The sequence below is a fragment of the Meles meles genome, chromosome 8, assembly GCF_922984935.1.
Source record: "Meles meles chromosome 8, mMelMel3.1 paternal haplotype, whole genome shotgun sequence".
NCBI classification, from domain to species: Eukaryota; Metazoa; Chordata; class Mammalia; order Carnivora; family Mustelidae; genus Meles; species Meles meles.
Genome location: NC_060073.1, coordinates 318,420 through 327,051, shown reverse-complemented (window position 1 = coordinate 327,051; position 8,632 = coordinate 318,420). Strand labels below are relative to the sequence as shown.

Below are 8,632 nucleotides of genomic sequence, written 5' to 3'. Positions count from 1 at the left end.
AGGCCTCCACAGCCTCAATACCCAAACAACCCTCCGAGGTATATAGTCAAGAGAAATGCTCAGGTACACTCGGTGAAGGGCCTGTGTGTTCACAGCATTGCCACACATAACAGCCCAAACCTACTCTTTCAGAAGCACTCCGCTGTACGCCCCGCTGTAGAAAACACAGCAGGGACACCGACTCGACCACGCCTGCTCACAATGAAACGGGTGGCTGTCTCTCACTTGCACAGCTGTGCAGCGAAGAAGACAACGTGCAATATACTTCCATTTCTATAAAGCTTAAAAATAGGCAAAAATGAGCCTGTGGGAGCAGAGATCGGAGGGTTAGTCTAAACCCTGTGCCTTTGCGCGTGCTTTCCTCCCTACCACGTGAGTGCGAGCATCCCCGGTACAGACTGGCCCCCCACGTCCCTGCGGTAACGGACGGAGGCTGTTGGCGCCCAGCACTGCACGGCTGTGCTCTCCTGTGGGCAGGCTGCTGTTTCCAGTGTTGCTAGTGTCTGACCTGGGGTCTTGGAGAAATGTCAGATCTTTGCAGTGTTTACATGCAGGAGGGAAAAGAATGTCATCCCTGTGCCGAGACGACCGCGCCAGCACAGGACACAGGACTCCCGAAGCCACGCTGTCCCCTTGGCCGGCTGGTTCATCATGAACTTCGTCCTGCCGAAGGACAGAACCTAGTCCCTAGATCAGAGGGAGCTCTGCATTCCGAAGCGCAGTCTCGGGTGTACGTTACAAACTGTCAATGACATAAGCGCTCGCTCGCACACAAACAGCAGCCTAGCCCTCCAACACTCCTACCCCATCCTAAATGGGTTGTAGCTCACTTGAGGGGAGGTTGGGGGAAAATCCAGCATGCTTTTATGTTCAAAACGTGCATTTCTCTGTATGTGCCTCACATTTCAGTAAACAAGATATTTTCTAAAGGACTATAGTTACAGGAGTAGAGTAGGAACCCAAAATACTCCTGGGCAACGTCTCACAAACCCATCCTGGGGTTTCTCTCTTCGGCCCCTCTGTTCCTGTTTGCTGAGACCCTCTACGTTGAGATGCTGCAACAGGCATTGAGGAAAAGACAAAACGGACCCAGAGGCGTGCATTTCAGAAGACATGTTGTTCGGTGGGGACAAGCGTATGGGGCAGGTGGGAAGGGGCTGGATCAAGAGGGCAGACCGCACCCTGGAGATGTGCAAGAGTGGTCCCTCTGGGAGGGGATGAGGGGAAACTAGGGGGGGGAGTACTTCGATATACCACAAATCCCAAATCCCACATCAGCTGAGCTGAGTTTAAAAATAAAGATGAAGACGTAAGTTCCCGTGAATCCCATGCGGCCTGCCTTGTGGCCCACGTTCTGCCTGGGAGGGGACACAGCCACATGTATGGTGGTGGTCTCCACGCCCGGCTTCACAGGGGTCTCGAAGTCGACAACACATCCCCCAAGCTCCTCACTGGTTCTCACAAAGGGGACCAAACAGTCTCAGGGCCAAAGATTTGTTTTAAGTAGTTCTACCATTACAAGACTTTCAGGAGACAAATCTAAGAGTTTATGGCACAGAAAGGAATAAAATGGAAGTAGACCGTTTTAGCAGCTTTTTCCAAAAAACCCAACTGTTGTGGTAGGCCAGGGAGCCCGTGCCTGAGTCAGCCCCGTGGAGCCCTTCCGGTGTCCGGGGACGCACTCTAACTCTCACACCAGATTCCCAAAGTGCCTCGTTTTGTGCTGCATGAACTTGCATAATCAGTCTTTGGAGCCGTGTGTGTGTTGGCCTTGACCTGCACCGTGTCTGAGTTCCGCACTGCCCAGAGGGAGGGGCTTGGGTGGCGTTAGTGTCTAGACAAAATGACGGGGCTGGTCACCACGGGGAAGGCCACCCCAGGTCAGCTGGTTCCAGGCCCTGTGCGCGACCATGTCCTGTAAAGGCCACCGGAGGAGTGGCTCTCTAGGGTCTCCTCACCACCTGGGATGCAGTTGCCTTGTTTGCAACTTCATCTGCCAAAAAGTCAATTCTGAGAACTGGGGACCAGCCCACCACTTTCTGCTGATAAGCACCGAAAACAGAAGTCATAGCATTTATGGACCCCAGCGCATAAGGGCTGCTCGTGCAAGAACATCTGCATTGTGCGCTCGCACAGGCACCCACTCTGGGCCCCGCTCCGACGGTCCTTGACCAGGATCTCCCCTTAGACACAGCGGAAGGAACCGACGCAGAGACGCAGCACCCGGCCGGCGGCGGAACTGCGCGGGTCTCTCCCTCCTCTGAGCCACGCAGCTGCGTCACGCCCGGAGGCCCGGGGCCTTTGCTGCCCGGGGGTTGTCCCACCGGTGGCTCCAGCCGCGGCCGGGCCCGGCTCACCCCTCCGTCCTCCGGGCTCCCTTGGCCGCCCGCGGGCCTTTCCAACCCGTCGGTCGCGCCCAGCTTCCCGCTTCCCGCGGCGGGCGGAGCGCTCCGGGGCACCGCCGCTCCCCGCACGAGGGTCCCCGCACGAGGGTCCCTGCGGGTCCCCCCCGGCAGCTACGACGCGGCCGGGCGCGGGGGCTCCACGAGACGCGCTTCCCGAACGGACGCGCAGGGACGGGGCTGTCGGGTCTGGACGGTGCAGAGAAACCCGCGTCGCCCCGGACCACGCGGCCCCGGCGGTACCGTCCTCGCCTCCGTCGGCGCGTCGTGGCGTCCGGCTCCACCCACGAGGCGGCGCGGAGGACCGCGGGGCCCGGCCCAGCCCCAGCCTCGCTCCCCGTCGCCCGACCGAGCCCCCGGCGCCGTCCCCTTAGGTCACCGCCGGGGCCGGACGTCCGAGGCGCACCTGCCAGGCCGGACGGGCGGGGCGCCGCGAGACCCCCGCACTGCACTCGCGCGGAGGGCACCGTCTCCGCCCCACGCGAGGCCCCGCCCCCGGCGCCCAGGCCGCGCCCCGCCCCCCGGCCCCGCCCCGCCCCCCCCGCGGAGCCTGCGGCCGCCCCACGCAAAACCCCGCCCCGCCCCGCAGAGCCCGCCTTCGCCCCACGCAAGGCCCCGCCCCCGGCGCCGAGGCCCCGCCCCACCGCCCGTCCCGCGCCGCCGCAGGAACGCGCCCCGCCAGGCTCCGCCCCTGTGGGGAGTGGGCTGTCCCTCTCGCAGCCCGACTTCTGGAGGTCAGTAACTCCCGCGCTCCGTGCCCGGGGTTCGCTCTTATCGGCGCCGACCTTGGTCGGGTCGCCGGTGAACACGCACCGGGCGCTCCTGCGGCCAAGGTGCCAGGGTAGACGCGAGGTCCCGAAGTGACACTGGAGAGCAGGGTGCATGGGGAGGGGGAGCGGGGTCCGGTGGGGGTGGGGGCTGGCGGGGCGGGGGCGCTTTCCGGGGCTGGAGGTCCGCGCGTGCCGGTGGCGTCAGAGCGTCCAAGTGCGCCCGCGCGTGCGCACTTGCCCATTGGCCGCCTCGCGGGGCATGCTGGGAGTCCGGGCGCTGGGTGCGCGCGCCGGCTCTGCGTGCGGCTTGGTTCTTTTTTTTTTTTTTTTTTTTTAAGATTTTTATTTTTTATTTATTTGACAGAGATCACAAGTAGGCAGAGAGGCAGGCAGAGAGAGAGAGGGAAGCAGGCTCCCTGCTGAGCAGAGAGCCCGATGCGGGACTCGATCCCAGGACCCCGAGATCATGACCTGAGCCGAAGGCAGCGGCTCAACCCACTGAGCCACCCAGGCGCCCCGTGCGGCTTGGTTCTCCGCGCGCCGGCTCGAGGCTCGCCGGGAGCCCGTGGTCGTCGGCGCCCGGCGCGGTGCGCAAGCAAGGCCCGGCTAAGCCGACATCTCCCCCCAAGCTGCGTAACCCTCGGCCCTGTCCCCTCCCGGCGTGGGCAGCTCTGGGAGAGGACTCTCCGGGGCCCCGCCAGGACGCTGGGCCTCGGGCCGGGCCATCGCCCCGCCGGGCAGCGCCGCCCTGTCCGGGCCCCTCGGGGACCCGCTGAAGCGGAAAGGGGAGCCCGGGGCCTGGGCGTTCCTGCGCTGGCGCCCGGCGCGGGGGAGGCCGCTGGACTTCGCAGCACTTCGGGAGGGCGGGTGGGCCGGACGGGGAAGCCCCTCTCCGGGATGGCGTACCAGGGCGGTCGCCGCGGGACGGCGGGACGCGGTCCGAGTGGCCGCCGCGTGGCTCGGCTGCGCGCAGGGCGTTGCGCGGTGTGGCCGGAAAGGACCCTGTGTGTGGGCCGGCCGGGCCCGGGCCGGGATCCGGGGTGCTGGGACGCAGCCGCGCATCGGGCTCCCTGCCGGGACGGAGTCTGCTGCTCTGCCCCTCCGCCTGCCGCGCCCCTGCTGCTGCCCTCGCGCGCTCTGTCCAGTGAGTGAATAAATTATTAAAAGCGGTTTTTACAGAGTTAGACTTCGTCCTGCCAGTGTTCCTGTGTGTTCCTCTGCACGTCGTCCACGCGGCTCCTGAGTGGACCCTGTTCGTCGCGCGTCAGCTGCCTGCCCCGCGGTGACCCGCTGTCAGGATCTCTTACCGCCCGTTCTGGAGCTCAGAACCGGGCAGTGGGCGTCAGGGAGTCACAGTTTCCATCGGCCGGTCCCTTCCAGAGTTTCCAGGGAGAATCTCTGCCTTCGCCCTCGAAGCCCAGGCGCTGCAGCCTTTGCTTGCCCTGTCCCGGCTCCCTGCTTCTGACCTTTTGCCTCCCTTGTGGAAGGACCTCATGACTACGGTGGGCCCACCCAGGTCATCCAGGACAACCTCCCCACCGCAGAACCCTTGCTTAGTCACACTGCAGACTCCTTTGCTGGCTAAGGTCGAGATTCGAAGGTTACTCCATCTCCCATGACAAGTGTCTCCTTTAAGAAAACGCACTGGGAGTGCAGAGAAGTAGGAGCGCATACAGAGCCGTGTGTCTGGAAGGGGGCTCGCCAGGGCTTTCCGCTTTCTTTCTCTTTCTTTCTTTCTTAAAGATTTCATTTATTTATTTGAGAGAGAGCAAGAGAATGAGCTGGGACAGAGAGAGAGAGGAGGAAGCAGGCTCCCCACTGAGCAGGGAGCCTGATGCGGGGCTCCATCCCGGGACCCTGGGATCATGACCTGCGCGGAAGGCAGCGGCTTAACCCACTGAGCCCCCCAGGCGCTGCTCTAAATAAATAAATCTTTAACAAAAGTTAGAAAAAAGTTCAACCTGACAACGTGACCTGCTCTGAGGAGCTCATGGTGGCCCTGGGGTGGTTGCTTCTGCCTTCACCCACTCTCTGAATCCACTGGGTTCTCTGGGACCCCTGGCCCCGCCCTGGTGGCCCAGACCCCCTTGTCCATTGGAGCCCAGCAAGTCACCCAAGCACGGACTGACTCAGCCAAATATTCTCCTGGATTGAATGACCCTCGCTCTCTTTCCCCAGAGAACCTAATCCCCAGCAACAGGTCAGCTCGCAGTGTCCTCAGCCGCCATCCCTCGCTGTGCTGCCCGCTGGGGTCCCAGGTGGTGTCAGGTCTGCAGTGGGCACGTCGCTCCCAGCCTGCCCCAGCCTCCGGGCACCCCGCAGAGGCTGGCTGGCACCGGGGAGGAGACCTACCTGCCCTCTGCCCCGCCCTCCAGCTCTCATTCCCGACTGGTCAACCTGGTTGTCCCCAGCCCGCACCTTCCACACAGGAACAGCTATTGACCACGCGCTCCCCACGCTGGACGGGCAGCTCCGCGGCCGAGACCTCCGCCCTGCCCAGCATAGCGCTCGCCCTCGGGAGGCGCTGGGTTAGCCGCGAGGCCGCGAGTGCCCGTGCGAGGACGCGCCCGGCGACCCCGCTCCGGCCGGTTCCGACCCCGCTCCGGCTCAGCCGAGGCGCCCGGGGCGGGGCCACCTCGTCGGGCGGGCGAGGCAGAAAGCGCCCGACCCCGCTCAGGGCCTTTCCGCGGTCTCGTCCCGCCTGTCTGTGAACCCCGAGGTGCCCTGAAGCTCTTCCCCGCGGGCCGCGGTGCTCCGGCGCCTTCTTGGGGCGCGGCGCTGGCCTGAGGTCCCGCGTCGGCGTCCGCGGAGCGCCCTGCCCGGTGGGGCGGCTCCCCCCGCGGCTCCGCCGGCCTCCCGGGCCGTCCCCGGCCCTTCGCCCCGCCTGCGGCCCGCCCCAGCGCGTGACCCCGCCCCGGGACGTGCGGCCGACCGCGCCCCAGGCCCGACGGAAGCGGAGGTTCGGCGGCTGGTGAGCGGCGCGGGGCCGGGGGCGCGGGCGCGGGCGCGGGGCTGGTGTGCGGCGGGGTGACCCCGCGCCGGCCCGGGACACGTGCGCAGTCTCCGGCGCGCGCGGAGGTGGGGGGCGGCCCTGGGCGGCCTCGGGCGGACCCCGGCGCGACCCTGGCCGCCGCCCGCGCCTCGCACAGGTCACCGCGCGGGCCCGAGACGCGCCCCTGCCGTGCGGTCCGGCCCGGCGCAGGCCGAGGGCAGCGCCACCCGCTCCTGGCCTCGGGGCGCGGCCCTTCCTCACACGTGACAGCACTGGGCGCCCCTCCGGACCTTGGGGAGCAGCCCCGCTGCTGGGGGTGCAGGTCCCGGGAGACACAGGGCGACGCCGCGTGTTTGCTGGGCGTGTCGGGTTTCTTGGGGTCCTGGAAGGGATCCTGGTGCGCAGAGGTTCAGAAGAGCCCCGAGGCCCAGTACCGACAAGGGTCCCCCCCAGGGTCTGGTCCAGGCGGGCGGGGTGGCGTGTGCAGGCGCTGGGCTGCCGGGTCGGCTTTCCCGTCCTCGTTCTTAACCTCGGGTCACCTGGGCAGAGCCCGGCCCCCTGATGGCTGCACTGTGAGGGACGGTCCCACGGAACTCGCCCCTCCCTCCCGTTCTCCGGGCGGGTGACTAAGGATTCTGAAGTGGGAATTTACTGACCACACCCTGGGCTCCGGGGCAGGCGGGTCTGGGTTTTGCTCAGTGACGGGGGCAGTGGGCCGGGCAAACTCTGGCTTCCTCCTTCTGTGGCCTGCGTGACCAGTTACGGAGACCTCCTCCCCTCAGTGTTTCGGGCCGGCCCATCAGTTAGGGTGCACACTGGGGATCTTGTCTGCTGGCCGGCACTCGGAGCCTTTGCTGGTCTGTCCCCCCTGGCTGTCGTTCTCTGAACCGGCCTGGGTGGAGGCAGGGAGTGCTCCCTTGGGCACGGCCAGGCCCCGCTAGGCACGGCCAGGAACACAGATGAGGCAGTGTTTGAGGAAACTGCGGTTTGACAGAACCAGGAGCCTCCTGTGGGCTTCAGTCATTGTGTTTGTCCCGGCCTTTCTAAAGGGCAGCTGAATGGCGCTGTTCCGGGTGTGACTCCTTCCGGGGCTTTCTGAGTATGCTTGAGTGAAACCGGGCTCCTGTCCCTGCCTCCATCCCAGCAGGGTGCTCTCTTCTCTGGCTCCTGCCTTCAGGGCCTCGGGAACACCCCTGTGCAGTCAGCGTCCACCTAGACGTCCTGCGCTAGACAGTTAATCACTTCTTGGGGCTCTGTGCTGTCCCCGGTGAGGTGTTTCTGGCCTGTGACCTGCTCCCCTGCCAGACTCATTTGCCAAAGTCCTGCCTGATTTCTCTGACTGTGGGCCCGGGCTGACCCAGGGTGGGGCAGAGGACGCGGTCCGGCTTGTTTGAGTCCGTAGAAAGGGACTGTGGACACAGACACCAAGTGGCCACCCACGCGTGCAACACCAGCATGCACGCCAGTGGGCCTGGGGTCTCCACTTCACCTCCTCAGCCCTTTCCAGGGCGGTCGACCTGTGGCTGCTGGCCCTTGAGCTGGCCGCTGGCCGCAGGCACCCGTCCTCCCACCAGCGGCTTCAGCGGGGTGAGGCTCAGGCCCAGGCTCCTGCCAGGTGTGGGGGGGCGCTCTGGCCAGGTGGAGCTGCGGCGCTGCGCCGGTTGCCGGCCCTGGTGGCCCACCAGCTGGGGTCTCTGCACCGTGGTGTCACCAATCAAGTGAGAGGTCGCGGCTTCAGATGGCCAGCGCCGGTCGTGGCGCTCCTGGGTAGGCAGGGCCCCTAGAGCGGAGTGCAGGACGCGGAGACGTGAGGCTGGACCTGAGCCAGGGCTCTGTGGTGGCCTTTGTCAGGGGAGCCCAGTGGCTGCAGCCTCTCCTTGCCTGCCCCGATTTGTGCTCCTGGAGGCTGAGGTGGAGAAGGGCACTGGCCAAGGGAGTGGTTCTGGCTTCTGAGACAGCAGCAGGGGGTCCTGTCGGTCCTGTTACAACTCCTTTCTGTCTGCTGGATCTCTGGCCTGTCGCAGGCTGAGAGTCGGGCTGAGAGGTTCTCCTCCCTCTGCCTTCCGTCTAGGAGACGCCTGGGCCGGAACCATGAATCTCGACATGCAGTGTCAGGAGCTGAGTGACGCCCGGTGGGCAGAGCTCCTGCCTCTGATGCAGCGCTACGAGGTGGTCAGGTGAGACCAGCCGCGCGGTGTGCGGGCGCGGGCCTGGCGCAAGGCTCCCCCTCCCGCTGCCGCTGGGCTCCGAAAGCACTGTTCGTGGACGGGCTGGGAACACTACATGATTTTCACACACACGAGATGCTGCGTACTCTCTTCCCACTCTCTGAAAACGTCAGCCTCTTCCTGTCTGAGGCGGGGTGGCCCGGGCTTGGCCCGGAGGCTCTGAGGGTGGGCGGAGCGGCCTGTCCCCTTGCTGCCGGGGCCGGGGCGCTGTCCCTGCTGGCTGTGGGCTGGGAAATGGAG

General features: G+C 65.5%; 2 protein-coding genes across 3 annotated transcripts in view; both read left to right on the top strand.

Annotated features, from left to right (window-relative positions):
- The first annotated feature begins 3,111 nt into the window (after nucleotides 1-3,111).
- The window catches only part of RNH1 (ribonuclease/angiogenin inhibitor 1), a 9,111-nt gene continuing 3,590 nt past the window's right edge, over nucleotides 3,112-8,632 (top strand). Inside the window, exons 1-2 of one of the 2 annotated variants that reach the window (XM_046016118.1) lie at nucleotides 3,112-3,136; nucleotides 8,236-8,341. In XM_046016118.1, the coding sequence (XP_045872074.1) occupies nucleotides 8,256-8,341 (86 nt within the window). In that variant the 5' untranslated portion in view covers nucleotides 3,112-3,136; nucleotides 8,236-8,255. Of the gene's footprint in view, nucleotides 3,137-6,023; nucleotides 6,144-8,235; nucleotides 8,342-8,632 lie in introns of those variants that run through there. The other variant, XM_046016117.1, reaches the window with a different exon arrangement.
- Nucleotides 3,293-4,985, top strand: LOC123948922 (translation initiation factor IF-2-like). Its single transcript, XM_046016122.1, has 2 exons — nucleotides 3,293-3,482; nucleotides 3,701-4,985. The coding sequence occupies exons 1-2, from the start codon at nucleotides 3,432-3,434 to the stop codon at nucleotides 4,322-4,324; spliced, it is 675 nt and encodes a 224-aa protein (XP_045872078.1). The 5' UTR covers nucleotides 3,293-3,431; the 3' UTR covers nucleotides 4,325-4,985.

Excerpts from the sequence above, each read along its gene's own strand:
- LOC123948922 (XM_046016122.1), top strand. The coding sequence starts at position 3,432 with ATGCTGGGAGTCCGGGCGCTGGGTGCGCGCGCCGGCTCTGCGTGCGGC. Across the intron at positions 3,483-3,700 it reads CCGGCTCTGCGTGCGGCTTG|GTTCTCCGCGCGCCGGCTCG; the intron begins GTTCTTTTTTTT and ends CCGTGCGGCTTG.